A 15,420-nucleotide genomic window follows, 5' to 3' on the forward strand; every position below is an offset into this window, starting at 1 on the left:
TTTCCAAGTCCCTATTCGAAAATCATCCAATCACCAACGATAATCATCCAATGCATTTAATTTAAGATAAATTATTCCGAATTGTTCATAAGTAGTACAAAGATAGGGAGAGGTATCAAGAGGATCTATACTTCCTATACCTTCAGAAGCTAGACAACATTTGTTCTGACTAGATTTCATTTTCCGCATAGATTTATCTCATTTGAACCAAGGTAAATATTTTTTTTTTTACAAACTATTATTGTTAAGAAATAAATTATTTTTAAAAAGACAATTAAAAATTAGATAAATCTTCTAAATTATTTTTATAGGAAGAAGGCAGTTGTTGAAGTGATAATTAGTTAAAAATTAGATCAATTAAATTTGTAATTTTATCTGTACCACTTTCAAGTCGCAAGTGGTGTTAGTTTATAACTAAGTCTTTATTAGTATCTGCAATAAGGTGTGATCTATGTTAGATTATGTTTAATGACTTGCATATCCGTTTATGAAGCTATATAAATTCTAGCCGTAGCATTGTTGTTTCTGTTTGTAAATGATTGTCACTAAATAATATTCTAATCTTGATACAATCTTCGTAGATAAAAAAATTCTTAATTAAATTATTTCTTATCAAATACATATTTTTTCATCATTAGTATTATATTCTAATTATTCTATATAATAATGTGTGGTAATATATATCTATATATATATATATATTGAAGCTTTAGAGTAATTTAATTAATTTAATTAAATTAATACGAAAAATTTATTTTTTTCAATAGGAAAAATGGTTTATATCAGCGCAGGAGTATTTGCAGTTACTTTTTTTGTATTAATTGTTGGATTAACTTTTGGAATAAGTGTTAAACCATTTAAGGGAAGTGATGCTTTAGACTCTGTTCCATTAATAGATGGGTAAATATTTTTTTTTAAAATATTTACATGTTATTTTTATGTATCAAGTATATTAAATAATAATATTTAGACACAACGATTTGCCGTGGAATATCTACAATAAATATGCAAATAATTTAAGTGCTTTTCATTTCGATAATGACCTCACTCATGATCCCTTGATGGGATTGAGAACATGCAACTCTTGTCATACTGATCTGCCTCGTTTAACTACTGGAAAAGTCGGAGGTCAAGTAAGAAACATCGTTATGTTAAAAAATATATCTTATCATCTAATAATATGAAAATATATTTATAGTTTTGGGTAGCTTATACTTCATGTGAATCTCAATATAAAGATTCACTCCAATTAACTCTTCGGCAAATTGATGTAATTAAGCGTCTTATACAAAAATATCCATCACGATTGCAATTAGTGACAGATGCTAAATCAATTGAAACTGTCTGGAGAAATAAAAAAATAGCTTCAATGATTGGAGTTGAAGGAGGACATTCGTTGGACTCGAGTTTAGCAGTTTTAAGAATTTTTTATGAGCTTGGCGTTCGTTACGTCACTCTTACTCATGTATGCAATACACCTTGGTAGGTATTAATTAATGATTAGTAATTAGTAGAATTAAATGAAAACTATATAGTAAAAATTCATTTTCTTTCACATGAAATAATAATTTTTATTTTTCAGGGCCGATGCTTCAACTGTTGAAGAGTATTCAGTATATAATCTGACTAATTTTGGCCGTGTACGTTAAATATATTACAAGAATAAAAATGGAATAATATTTCATTTATTTTAAATTAATCTTATTATCAGGCGGTGGTCAAAGAAATGAATCGATTAGGAATTATGGTAGATTTATCCCACGTGTCACATAATGTTATGCGAGAAGTTTTGGCTATAAGCAAAGCACCTGTGATATTTTCTCATTCTTCAGTATTTAGTATTTGTAACCACTATAGAAATGTACCTGATGACGTCTTGCATTTAGTCGTATGTGTGACCCAATTATTTAATTATATTTTATAACTATGATGAATTTTTTTTCTTAAATTTGTTATGTGATGTAATACATAAACTTATATAACTTTTATATTTTCAGAAAAAAAATGAGGGAGTTATTATGATCAATTTTTTTAGTAAATTTATCAACTGCGATCCAACAAAAAATGCATCTCTTGAAACTGTAGTCGGTAATACATCATAAAAACATTGATTTATTAGTAGAAATAAATATTGATCTTGTTTTTTAGCACATATCAATTACATAAAAAATCTCATAGGAGTGGATCATGTTGGAATTGGAAGTGATTATGATGGAGTTGATGAGTATGTCAATGACTATTGAATGCTATCCTTATAAAATGATTTAGTTAATTTATGTAATTTATTTTACACAGTGTGCCAGAAGGGTTGGAAGATGTATCGAAATATCCAAAAATATTTGATCGACTTTTTGAAAACCGTGAAAATGAACCATCTTGGACTAAAGAAGATCTCGAAAAGCTTGCAGGTCGTAATTTAATACGTGTTTTTAGGAAAGTTGAAACAGTGCGTGATTCTATGACATCAGAAGTTCCTAGTAACGATCTTATCACTGGTGAAGAATTGATGATTGCTCAACAAAAAGAAGGATTAAATCCTGGAGCATGCCAAACTTCCAACGAGTAAGTAAAAAACATTAAAAATACTCTTAAATGATTGTTAAATAATTTGAATAAATTAATATTTGCAGATGGAAAAAGGTTCTTCTATCGCTATAATTAATGATGGAAATTTTTTTTAATTTACAAATTTTAATGATTTTTGTACTAATCCATTTATAAATATACAAGATAAAATTATAATAAATATAATATTTATGTTTAAATTTTATAAATTAATTTTTTTATCATATTGAAAATAGTAAACTGAGCACTTATTATGACTGAGAATATTTTCAACTGAGAATTACACAACAATATTTGACCAATTGGTAGAAGATAATTTTATAAATTACCGGAAAGTATAAACATAAGGCTAAATCCTAATTTCATTATTTTCAATTTATATTTTCTTATGTTTCCAAATGACAAACAGTATATTTTTATTTTTAAGTTACATTTTTTTAACATTTTCAGAGAAATAATAACTATCATCTAAAAGCTTTTTTATATTGTTTTTTCATACAGATAATTGATGATTGTTATATGACATTTTAGTTATCTGGTTTTCTTTTCATATTTTTCTGATACTAAACAAAGGTGGAGAGGGTAAAGGAATAAAAGTTAAAAGGAAATCATCATGAAATGTCAATTAGTATTTATCAGTAAAGGAATATTCTAAGAATGTAAATCTCAACCTAAATGACACTTCAATATATTAAAAATTACTTCGAGATTCATAATATAATGATGAAAATTATTTACACTGGTTATTTAATTATATTAATTGTCTCTATTGAAAATTTTTCTTCTGGAAAACAATTACTCCAATCTACAAACGGTTAGTCATTAAAAATGATATGATCTCTGATATTTAATGTCTATTGTTAAAAAAAAGGCTTATTTTAATTTGCTTATTGATTTTAGATAGAACTGCCATAAATCGACTTAATGATAAAGAGTGGAAACATGCTCAGAGAGAACATCATAAAATTGTAAAACAGCTAGAAATTAAAGTTTATACGGGGTTTGTTCTTTAATTACGTTCATGTGTAATCTTAAAGACTATTTTATGTTTGTTTTATTGAGAAGTATACTCATAAACTGTTATTATTTAGACAAAATATCGATAAAGCAACAATGATTAATATTCAAGTGGATAAGCCAACAATAATTTATCAATACATTGACCCTCTGAAACCATTAGTAATTTATATTCATGGCTTCCATGAGCATCCATCAAATGAGAGTATAAGAACAATAGTCGGAGGTAATGACAATTATTGTGATAATTAAATACATTATCCTCACAATCCTTTAATTGAATCAGTTAGAAATACTTAATGAATTGATAATACTTCAAAATAATTCAAAATAATTTTTGTTTCAGCTTACTTAGAACGTGGAACAGATAATATATTTTTAGCAGATTGGAGTAACTTAGCGTATGATCCGTATATAAAAGTTGTCAAAAATTCTCCAAAAATAGCTTTGGTATTTACAAAAATATTTGATCAGCTTATTGATCTTGGATTAGACTTAAAAACGTTTCATATAGTTGGTCATTCGTTAGGGGCTCAGATAGCTGGATTTATCGGCAAGTTTAGTCGATATCTGACTCCTAGAATTACAGGTGATGTGATACCTTTTTTCGAAATGAAATCATTAGCATTCAAGTAAAAAAAAATCATCTAAATTGTTAATTATTTTTTTTTTAGGATTAGATCCAGCTAATCCAGGATTCTACGGGCCAGGAGAGGAACATATAGATGCTGACAGTGCTGAATTTATTGATATTATACACACTGATGGAGGATTTTATGGAGCAATTTCGAACACAGGGACCGTAGATTTTTTTGCTAATACAGGAACAAGACCTCAGCCAGGATGTCCTCTTTTTGGATTACCTTTAACTCCAGCAGGTATAATAGTAATGTATTTCTTTTAATTTTTAAAAAATATGGCTTTTAATATACTGATAATAAATATTTTTCAGACTTGTGTTCTCACTGGAGGTCATGGGAAATTTATGCGGAAAGCGTAAATAATATTTATGCATTTCCTGCAACCGAATGTTCTTTGTACCGAGAATTTATAACCGGAAAATGTAAACATAATCAAGTAGCATACGTTGGATATGCTGCTGTTAGCACTATGTAAGTAATTAATATAATTAAAGAATTTTGATATCTAAATTTCTAGAATAATGATTAATCTTTCTAAATTACTTATTACAGACATGGTTCTTATTATTTTTTAACACCTACCTGAAAAGATGATTGAGAAACTATATTTATTTGAACTTTATAAGATTGGTGATAGTTATTAATTGTCATTAAATTCATTACGATAATCAAATACAAATTTATCTCTATTATGGATATTGTTTACTGTACTAAAGGCCTTGAGAATGACCTTGCAAGTTTTTGCTGATGACTGGTTTTGCTCAATGCGAGACGCCACCATATCTTTTGAATCATCCATTATATTACTTACATACTAATTACAGTTACCCATATTCATTTTTAATAACTGTTAACAGTTACGTCTTAACGGGTTCATTAGTATTCTTTTATGAGTATATATGAAGATGCCTTCGTCAACACATATATAATTTTAAAATAATTATTTAAAAAAAATCCAAAATAAGAATCAAGTAATAACTTTGACTTAAAAATTTTCATCGAAATAACAGTCATTATAATTGATAACCATTACTTTGACAATTGATGAAGGCAATTAATTTTTTATTGATTTAATAAAACTCTTTTTTATTTATATTTGAAGCAGATATGAATGAGAGAGTTGCATAATTTTTTTATCCAACTGACGTTCAAGAAGATCTTTTCCCCTGATAAGTAGAAACGCTTACGAGGCGAGTGAACTTTTTGGGTCACTGGATCATACATTAATGCATTTTACTCGCAAGCTTAGAAATCAATCTCAATCACGTACACACTGGAGAGCGTACGAGAATAAGGAGAGAAAGGAGGATAGACTAGTCAATTGAAGATCAATGCATTAATGGGAAGAACAAGCGTACATTGATCCCAGCCTCAAGCAATTTACCTTGACTATTTGGGTCGATATATGTTTGTTAAACTTTTAAACAATCAAGGCTGATCACTTTGAACTTGATAGTTTAATATTTCAAGTTTAACTGCCAATCACTCATTATTTGTTTTTACTTGTAAACACAACTGAACTTGATTTCATATAAAATTCATTTTTTTTTGTTAATTTTTTCTGTAGTTCTACAATTAAATTACTATAATGATGAAAATCAATCATCATAATAAGCTCGGATACATTGAAACTAAACAATACATAAAAGGTCAACATTTAACGATTAAAAGCTAGTTCTAAATTAATATTAACTTTAAAATAATTAAAATTAAGTTTTATCATTTCATAGACATAAAAATACATCACTTTACAAAGTTTCACTATTACTTTTAATTCATTACCAATTAATTATATTGATGTTGGGCTATCAAAAAAACAACTACTGGAGATTTATCTTGATAGATGTCTTTAAAAATTCTTATCTTATAATAATTAATTATCAATGACAACATTTTTTTTAATATACATTGATATTAAATGTTTTTAAATATGCAATTCAAATATGTATATTATGGTGAAAGCGAAAATTTTTATTATTGACTGTTTACATATGACCTAATGATCCACTTTGATTGCAGATTTAATTTGGATCCTGATTTAGAGTAGGTGTTTTGTCATCAATAAGTAACAATATATTTTGAATTGTTAGTAAAATAGTTTGTTGGTATAGAATATTAAACTGAAAACAGAGAAGGTGTTAACATGTTTGGAGAAGGGAAAAGAAGGTAAGACAAAGATACGGCGGCTTGAGTCAAGTATAAATGAAGGACAATGACCTAATTGCGTGCAGAACGATCAGTGCTTCCTACCTAAACGATCTCCAAGTCAAGTTTAAATACAAAAAAAAAATCTACGTTTTTCTACGCAAGCTAAAGATTCCTTCCTTAGGAAGGCTTCAAGGATTTAAGTTTAATTTTCATCTACTTCATCTCTAAAAATGAAGGTATTTATTTTCTTGAATTTTATTTCCACAATCATTTAACTATTAGATTTGTTATGAAATTTGTGATTCTAATTATAATAGTAAATGTGTCAAAATGAATTGATGGTATGTTGGATAAATAGGATTAGTCGTGGTTATTGATGACAAATAAATTACAATTAATCACTATACGAATTGAAGCGAAAGATAGTGTGAGATAATAGATAGAATGGTATTATAACTCGAATTAATTCGTCGTTTATTATATCACCATAATTTAGCAATTCTCTCTCGGATATCCTAATACATTCGATTTTTCTCATTAATATTCAAATGATTGTTATGTAAATTAAATTATCAATTATTATAATTATTTAAAAATCATATTATTAAGTAGCCTGTATAATATTCCGTATTTTATTGCTGCTCATCATATTTAAAAAAATTTTCGTGGCCATTTATTTATTATTATTGAAATTTTATATATAATTTGTTGTAAATTAAAGACGATTTGTAATTTTCTATAATAATTAATTAAAATAATTCAATGAAATTGAATGAAAAGTAATTCAATGAATTATTATATGATGATAGAAAGCTTTCCAGAACTTGTAAAATCACTAATGCCTTTTATTATTCATTAAAATAATCAAATTTCGAATCCTAGAAATACTTTCAAGAAATTTCTCGTTTCATTTAATAGTAATACTCGCAGTCAGTCATTAGAAATCATATACTTGATTAGTATTTAAATGACAATTGATAACAGTTTTCTATGTTTTTCTTGGACTCATCAACTCTCGCTATATTTAAATAAATTTCTTGTATGACGAGCAAATAACATGTTGATAGAATGCTTTATCCATCACATGGATGTGGCACGTTGTTCCACTTTATCCAGATTCTACGCGTTCTCTCGTAATCGCTCAACATCCGACTATTTCTCTCATCAGATAATGATACTACCTGTAACAACAGTCCTGAGTGAAGGGACACATTTATTTATTCATCTGAAAGTTAAGTGGTCAAAGTGTGAACGATAACTCTAGAAGTACCGTAAGAAAACTTGAAATTTGACCTCTTTCTTTTAAAAAAAAAAAAATAATCATGCATTTTTTAGGATAAATAACTATAAAAAAAAAAAAATATTCAACAGGCTTACAGTTGGATTCCTTGGTTACTGGTGGTAGTCGCATGTTTATCATCATCAGAAGCAAGATATAAAATGAGACGACCTTTATTACCAATTCCACCGCCTCCACCACTACCACAAATGATTAAAAAATCATGGCCAATTACTCATCGAGTATCTATGGGAAACACTATTCACATAAACAATAATTTTCCGCATAAGAGACCAGTTTATATCAAACCAAATAATTTCAGGTATCATTATTTACTTTATGGACTGATTCATTGATAATTTGGAAAAGAGTAATCTATTAAATGTAAACTGAAAATGCATAAAGCATTAATTCTAATTGCAATTAGGTTATTTTATTAATATTATTATTGCTAGAATGCGAAGGCCACTACCAAATCAGTTGAATACTCTATCAGCAAACTGGAAGAATCAAATTTCAATGAGTCCGATGTCAAGTTTTCCCCTTCTTCCACAGCGAGCACCGCCGCAAGAGTTCAAAGTTATGAAAGTAGATCCACAATATAGTCCTGAATATAAACCCGAACCTCTATCTTTCCCATCGACTCACAGAGGAGGAATTGACGATGATAAGGGACCAATTCATACGATACCTGCACCTAATTTGAGCATTGCTGATAAGCCCTACAATCCTGCAGAACATAGTAGAGGCAACAACAATCAGAATGATTATAGAAGATATCCTGTAGATTCTGATTATACTCCTAATGACCAAGGTAAGTTGATACAGTTGTTTTTACTTCTATTAAATATACATATTTTGACTACAATTTTTCAGCAACTCATGAATCTCAACAATCAGTAACAAATCCGACACCAACTCAAAGTTCATATCAAGTCACAGAAGCTAATAATGAGGGCGGAATAAGAGATTATCCAACAGTTACACCAACTTACTTCCCATCGGAATTTGAATCTTCTCGAGTTCCTTCTGGTCCTCATACTGATTTGCAGTCTAACGAAGTCTACATAAACCATCCATCTGTTTCCAGATCTGGAGTAGTTGGCACGAATATTCAATTTGCACAACCAAACGTGCCTATGCAAACCAATTTACACAGTTCACTTCATGTTGGATTCCCGGCTAGCGCAGCTCAAGCTCCGATTTTAAACTCACAGATTTCAGAGCTTCAACAAAATTCTGATCTTCACGTGGGCCATCCAGCAATGTCCGGTCCACCTATACCAGGGTCACAATTTTATGATTTATTTAACAATTTTCCTAAATCATTCGCGGGGTATTCAACAGGTCACCAACCTCAATTACAACAACACATTCTTCAACAACAGTTGGGACAGCTTTTTCAGCCGGAAGCCAACCCGACAACTTTCTCCCAACCTCAAATGCACTCATTTAATTACGACGAACAATCTAATAAACAACAGCAACAACAAATTCTTGTTGAACAAGACTATGCTTCTGGAAGAGTAACAGCTGATTATAATCTACAACCTGAACAACCTGAAGATGTTCAAAATTTTGCAGTTAAGCCAAATAATGATTTCCGATATCAAATAGAATCAGTTGAACAGCCAGAAAATAATATTGAATATGAAGCTGCATCTGAAAATACAGAACAAGTGAATCCAAATAACTACTTTGATAATGTTGAAAGTGAAGGATCAATTCCAAACCAGTTTTATACAACTCTTCCAAATCGGGAAACTGCTGAGAAATTAGCAGCTTTAGCTGCAGCTGGCAGTGTTAATAGTCATTTAATTCAACAATTACAAAAGAAACAACAAGAAAGGGAACAACAACAGTTACAACAACAACAACAACAAGAATATGAAGATGAAAGTCAACAGAATGATGAGCCAGTACCTAATAATCATAAAGGAAATTACCAAGTGAATGAGCAAATCGATGATGTACCTAATCAAGCTCAAGATCATTACAGACAAAGACAACAATTGAGAAATGGAGCGCAAAAAAGATATCGACAGCATTATCGACAACAACAGATTAAACAAGAACAGGTATAGTATTTTTCAACTTCCAAACTTGAATTATATTAAATTTTTAATATTTTTCAGGAAGTAATTGATAAACATTATGAAAGGGATATGTTACAACAAAAAAAGCAAGAACAAGAAGATAAGAGTGAAGAAGACAAAAGACCATTAAGAATTATGGTTCCTGAAGTTCAAGAAAAGCCACAGTCTTTACAAACTTCCTTGAGTTCTAACAATGATTATGATTATGATACTAGTGAGAGTGATACTTCCGATGCAAAATCGTCTAAACCTAATGAAGAAAATTATGAAAATATAAGCTCTGATTTTGGCTCACGTATTAAGAATAGATCTAGAAAATAGAAAATTACATTTCTTTTGACAAGAAAACAAGGGATTTGTAAATAGATTGAATCTTTTTTATTGCTCACAGAGACAATGTCTCGATGTAAGCTTTATTTATTTGACAATTATTTATTCATAGATTTAGCAAAAAATTAAATAATTATATTAGAATTTGTAAAAAGTTAAATGACTTAAAAAAAATGTTTATTTATTTTTTAAACATTTGTTGATTTTTAATTTTCGAAAAAATGGGAAGGTATGATACAAGGCACGCTGTAAATTCTCATGATCATTTCCATGATTAGCTGGATGAAAATTTACACGAGGGATGACGCTGGTTTAAAACCGCAAAAAATTAACAATGAGTCTACTTCTGACTCTTACACGAAAAATTTGATACAATAAATTTCCCATTTATTATAACTTATCCATGAACCAAGGCTGCCCATTATTAGTACGTCGTTTTGTCAGAATGTCACAGCCATTTTCATTGACAAGAAGAGTGTGTTCAAATTGTGCGGACCATTGGCCATCTGCAGTAACTGCAGTCCAATGATCTGGCCACATTTCATCTCGCCAAGTTCCCTGAGAAATCATTGGTTCGATTGTGAAGCAATGACCTGCTTTTATGACTCCCACTGCTTTATTTTCTGATAAATAAACAGATACCACAGTTAATTACCAATCAAATAATTATTTCATTGATAGATCAATCTCTTAAAGTATTTGTAAATAAATTGAAAATTTTATCAAAGTTATTTTTGCGGTAGTAGCAATATTTTGTTAGAAATAAATATATATTTGGAATAATTTTTTTTTAATATTTCTCATTGTTTTCAAGTTATACAAAAAAATAAAATTTAAATTTAAAGACTTACTGGCGTAATGTGGAACACTTGGTGCTGTGTGGAAAAGTCGATGAATTCCGTGACCGCAATAACTACGAACAACACTAAAGCCATGGGCTTGAGCATGCTTTTGAATAACATTTCCAATGTCTTTGTACTTTTCACCAGGTCGGACGATATCGATAGCCTTCGAGAGACACTCGTAGGTCACTTGGACTAGTTTCTTTACTTCCGGCTTTACATTCCCAACTAAGAAAGTTTCATTCAAATCTCCATGAAAGCCTTTATGGTAAACAGTTACGTCAACTATAACAAAAATTTTTTTTAATCCTTTTTTGAATTAAATATAATTGGAATACAATATATTGAATTTAATTTTTAAATAATATAAGTGAACAATTTATTATATAAAGATGAACCAGGCTTGGAAATAATAATAATAATAATAATAATACCATTACAAATGTCACCGTCTTCCAAAGGTCTTGTATCAGGAATCCCATGACAAATCACCTCGTTAACGGATGTGCAACAGCTTGCAGGAAATTGATAATAATTCAAAGGTGAAGGATAACAATCTCGTTCAATACATGCTTCGTATACAATTCGATCAATTTCTGCGGTAGTCACTCCTACATCACATACTTTAGCAGCTTCGTCTAAGACTTCTCGACCTAACTTACAAGCTACTCTCATTCCTTCAATTTCTTCTTCATCAAGGATTTTTATTTGAGAAGATCCTCTAACTGCTTGTTCACTTAAAGGAACACCCTCTGGATGATTAGCATAATCAGGACGAACAATTTTTTTGGGAGCTTCTCTCTTTGGTACTTGTGGAAAAGGACGTAATTTTCCAGTAAAGTGATAGGATGGCCATGGGTTATACTCTCCAGTTGTCTTTTTTTTGGCACCCTCGCCTTCTAGAATTTAATTCAGAAATATTCAATAAAGATAAATTGAACTTTAGAATAAATTGTGAACTTTTCACTTACTAGCAATGCCATGAATCACTTTATGAGTTTTCCAACTTCCTTTGAAACAATCCTAGAATAAAACAACTCCATTAAACGTAAATATTTCCATTGTTATTAAATACTTTATTCTATTGAGTCATTTATGTCATTAAAAAAATTTTAATTTATGGTTTACTCTAAAATCTTTAAAAAATTAAATAGACGATGATATGAGTAAAGTCTTAGATAACCTAAAAATATTACCTGACTACAAAAATATGAACCCTGAATTCCAATTTTCAAACAAGTTGGACACTGAAGACTTGCTACAGCTTTACATCCTGGTGTTTCGCACATTCCAAGTGCTAAAGACATTTTTGGTGTAAATAAGTTCTCGTTCTTAGGATAAAAATTATCGTAAATAAATGTGCGAGAATCCTTCCGAGAAAGAACTCTGTACTGTTTTATCATACAAGCACAAATATAAGTGACTGATAGACATTTTTTAGCTTACAATAAACTTGATAGATGACAGAGTATTAAATTTCTAGGGTTGGAATGTTGATGAGGGCGCTGATAAAATCGTTAAATCATATTTCAATTTTACATAACACATACATCTGAGGTAAAAAATTATCCTTCCACATATTGAAAATCGGGTAAGCATAAAACGAATATAATTATACTTTACAGTCTCTTTTTGTAATCAATTCTTGATTTATTTTATTCATTGTGCATAGATTTTCATTTAAAGTTATTACATTTTCTATTATCATTTGTAATTTTTATCTCTGCAATTGAATCAATAAGTTCTCCATCTGCAGTGCATTAAAATTCAGTTGCATGCAAGGTTTGAAAATAAAATGTGCAGGAATTTTATCTATTTGTTAATCGATATATTTATATATTTACTTTTTCAAATTAATACTCCGAAATTTAGTAATTTTGTTTTAAAAATGCTTTCAACTGACATTGAATATGTTTTCTTTAATTCATAAACACTTGTGCGTTTGGAGTCAGCGTTCTAGTTTTTTAACTATAAATAAGGTAACATCCATATTCTTTATTATTTTTTTTTCATACTTACAGAATCAACATGCGACAATTTTGGTTAGTCATTTCCTTTATTTATCTTGCCATTGCTCAGTCAGAAATTGACTTTCCTCCTTCCGACCTTGAACTTGATAATAACGTTAGTGCTCCTCCAAAGAACAAGACAAAAACGTGGGGAACCATTTTTCCAGGTAATTTTATATAAATCATGTTAATAAAGTTGTCAAGTGTACATATAAATTTGATACTTAAACACGTTCATTAAATATTGATACAAATTGTCACTTGATCATTCATTATTCATAAATTCAATACTTTGGAATTTATGAGATACAAAAGGGTTCTGAAAAAATTTATACATTAATTATTACAGGAACGAAATGGTGTGGACAAGGAAATAAAGCTAAACATGAAGAAGATTTTGGAAAATATCGATTAACGGATATGTGTTGTAAGCAACACGACCGTTGCCCAGAAAAAATTAAAGGAGGCATGACCAAATATGGATTAACAAATAATGGATCTACAACTCTGTAAATGTTTTTTTTATGCAGATTTACTCTTTTTTATTTCTACACAATAGAGTTACTTAAAAATTAATTTCACTAATGAATTTTTCATTTTCAGATTAAGCTGTGACTGTGACGAACAATTCTTCGATTGTTTAAAAAGAACTCGAACTATGAGTAGCAAAACAATAGGAATTTTATATTTTGATATCCTTAAGCGACCATGCTTCACCAGTAACATGGATGATTATCCTGATAGCAATCTGTATAAATGGACACATACAAGGCCATTCTCTAGCAGCAAAATCGTTAGATTTATATCAAAGTTAATATAAAGACAATTAATACTTTCTGTACAATACTCATTATTCTTCGAGTACTAATCAAGTTTATCTTAAAAACTACACAGTTTATACGTTGATAGAGTGATTATTCTCATGAACAAATCTTAGAAGTGTGATTTTCTTCCAAATGCCTAAAGCAATAAGTTATTTATTTTATAAAAAATTTATAGTGTTTTTAAAAATAAAATATAAAGATATCTTTAAAGTCTATAAAGTTTCAAATGGAAACTTGAATACAGTTTTTATAATAATATTTCATCAGCTCTTCGATTGAATATTTCTTCAGTACTACTTTTATTATGAAATAGTGATACAAATTCTATGAATTATCAGTAAACTATAACAAAATTTACGCAAACCTACCTTTAGTAGTTATGATCATATGTTGAGTAATAGATTAAAAAAAAATGTAATTTACAAAATATGAGTAATAAATAAGTTATCTAAAGTGCGTAATACGTCAGAATAAAACATTCGAGTTCTTTGTTTTTTCTACAGTTGCATTTGATACAGTAAGAGTGAAACATCAAGTTGATAAAAATGCTAAGAGTGCTCTTATTGTTTCTATTTGTGCTCAATTATAGTTTATTTGTTCATACTCAGTTCGAAGATGATCAGTTTGATCTCGATGAAGGCTGGTTTACTGAGGAAATGTACAATGATCCTTATTTTGTAAAACTTCGAGAGCAAAAATACGGATTTATTGTACCAGGTATATTTTTTATGTATCAATTATTTATTAAATTGTGATCAGTATCTAAAGGTTTTTTATTTCAGGAACAAAGTGGTGTGGAAGAGGTGATAAAGCGAAAACTAAGGAGGATCTTGGAAGATTTAATCGAACAGATATCTGTTGTCGAGCTCATGATCTATGTCCCGTAGTTATCGAAGCTGGAAAATCTTTACATGGATTGAATAATACTGATGGTTCGAGCAGGTATTTATGACTATAAACAATAATATGAATAATTTATTCTGAAAAATTTTTATGTGAAGACCTTGACTTTAAATTAAAGAAATACATATGTATATGTTTCTTATCTATAAGTTGAAAGAGTTTTTATCTCTTCGATATTTCGCAATAATTGACAAAATGATTTTATGAAAATTAAAGATTCAATTAAATAATTATTAATTTTTATTAATTGATTTAAAAAAACGATTATTAAGATAAAAATACTTATGATGAATTTCATTTAACAGATTAAGTTGCGAGTGTGATGAGGCCTTCTACAATTGTCTCAAACAAAATCAAGATCTCTTAAGCAAAACAATTGGTACAATTTACTTTGATATACTTAATAAGAAATGTTTAGCTAATATTGATGGGAAGTGGGTATGGAGAGAAAACAAAGTTTATTCTAATAGAACATTTATAAAAAAATTAAAAACTCATTTAGGTCTCAATTGAATAGCTGTATAAATACACGATAATTAAAAAATAAATTATTGATAAAGTAATAAAATTTATTACTGAAGTAAATAATTACCGATTTAAAAATTGAATATTCACTCTGCTATGACTTTAAGTCACAGTCTCGTTCTTAAAAACGTTTACATCCAATTAAGGCAAAAGGGGAACGTTAACCGCATCCACGATGTGTGACGACTTAATTACCCTTGGCGATACAGACGATGAAACAGGAGTCTGCACAGTGCGAAGG

At 29.1% G+C, this 15,420-nt stretch overlaps 6 protein-coding genes across 8 annotated transcripts; 5 read left to right on the forward strand and 1 right to left on the reverse strand.

Moving 5' to 3' along the window:
• The first annotated feature begins 86 nt into the window (after positions 1-86).
• On the forward strand, positions 87-2,922 carry LOC118069179 (dipeptidase 1-like). Of its 2 annotated transcripts, none has more exons than XM_035087112.1 (10): positions 87-212; positions 768-900; positions 971-1,133; positions 1,199-1,482; positions 1,583-1,640; positions 1,712-1,888; positions 1,998-2,088; positions 2,149-2,224; positions 2,296-2,562; positions 2,631-2,920. In XM_035087112.1, exons 2-10 carry the CDS (start codon positions 773-775, stop codon positions 2,656-2,658), a joined length of 1,272 nt encoding a protein of 423 aa, XP_034943003.1. In that variant the 5' UTR covers positions 87-212; positions 768-772; the 3' UTR covers positions 2,659-2,920. The 2 variants fall into 2 exon arrangements, with proteins under 2 accessions (XP_034943003.1, XP_034943002.1); XM_035087111.1 differs by lacking the exon at positions 87-212 and adding an exon at positions 614-673 and having other exon boundaries at positions 2,631-2,922.
• Positions 2,923-3,091: 169 nt separating this feature from the next.
• Positions 3,092-5,128, forward strand: LOC118069225 (lipase member H-A-like). Its single transcript, XM_035087192.1, has 7 exons — positions 3,092-3,379; positions 3,466-3,565; positions 3,657-3,808; positions 3,929-4,171; positions 4,257-4,460; positions 4,535-4,694; positions 4,776-5,128. Exons 1-7 carry the CDS (start codon positions 3,241-3,243, stop codon positions 4,807-4,809), a joined length of 1,032 nt encoding a protein of 343 aa, XP_034943083.1. The 5' UTR covers positions 3,092-3,240; the 3' UTR covers positions 4,810-5,128.
• A 1,054-nt stretch (positions 5,129-6,182) lies between these two features.
• On the forward strand, positions 6,183-10,068 carry LOC118069265 (alpha-protein kinase 1-like). The gene is made up of 5 exons (XM_035087241.1): positions 6,183-6,607; positions 7,743-7,972; positions 8,106-8,464; positions 8,527-9,728; positions 9,786-10,068. The coding sequence occupies exons 1-5, from the start codon at positions 6,602-6,604 to the stop codon at positions 10,065-10,067; spliced, it is 2,079 nt and encodes a 692-aa protein (XP_034943132.1). The 5' UTR covers positions 6,183-6,601; the 3' UTR covers position 10,068.
• Positions 10,069-10,236: 168 nt separating this feature from the next.
• LOC118069228 (methionine aminopeptidase 1) lies at positions 10,237-12,322 on the reverse strand. The gene is made up of 5 exons (XM_035087193.1): positions 12,115-12,322; positions 11,890-11,941; positions 11,353-11,817; positions 10,928-11,203; positions 10,237-10,699 (listed from the first exon to the last, which is right to left on the reverse strand). Exons 1-5 carry the CDS (start codon positions 12,319-12,321, stop codon positions 10,467-10,469), a joined length of 1,233 nt encoding a protein of 410 aa, XP_034943084.1. The 5' UTR covers position 12,322; the 3' UTR covers positions 10,237-10,466.
• A 37-nt stretch (positions 12,323-12,359) lies between these two features.
• LOC118069230 (phospholipase A2-like) lies at positions 12,360-14,041 on the forward strand. Of its 2 annotated transcripts, none has more exons than XM_035087195.1 (4): positions 12,360-12,509; positions 12,940-13,094; positions 13,277-13,436; positions 13,531-14,032. In XM_035087195.1, exons 2-4 carry the CDS (start codon positions 12,947-12,949, stop codon positions 13,745-13,747), a joined length of 525 nt encoding a protein of 174 aa, XP_034943086.1. In that variant the 5' UTR covers positions 12,360-12,509; positions 12,940-12,946; the 3' UTR covers positions 13,748-14,032. The 2 variants fall into 2 exon arrangements, with proteins under 2 accessions (XP_034943086.1, XP_034943087.1); XM_035087196.1 differs by lacking the exon at positions 12,360-12,509 and adding an exon at positions 12,558-12,700 and having other exon boundaries at positions 13,531-14,041.
• A 111-nt stretch (positions 14,042-14,152) lies between these two features.
• On the forward strand, positions 14,153-15,239 carry LOC118069229 (phospholipase A2-like). The gene is made up of 3 exons (XM_035087194.1): positions 14,153-14,468; positions 14,534-14,693; positions 14,960-15,239. The coding sequence occupies exons 1-3, from the start codon at positions 14,297-14,299 to the stop codon at positions 15,165-15,167; spliced, it is 540 nt and encodes a 179-aa protein (XP_034943085.1). The 5' UTR covers positions 14,153-14,296; the 3' UTR covers positions 15,168-15,239.
• The last annotated feature ends 181 nt before the right edge of the window (positions 15,240-15,420 follow it).

Source organism: Chelonus insularis, unplaced genomic scaffold (assembly GCF_013357705.1).
Source record: "Chelonus insularis isolate UGA/USDA-ARS -01 unplaced genomic scaffold, ASM1335770v1 contig_406_pilon, whole genome shotgun sequence".
Classification (NCBI taxonomy): domain Eukaryota; kingdom Metazoa; phylum Arthropoda; class Insecta; order Hymenoptera; family Braconidae; genus Chelonus; species Chelonus insularis.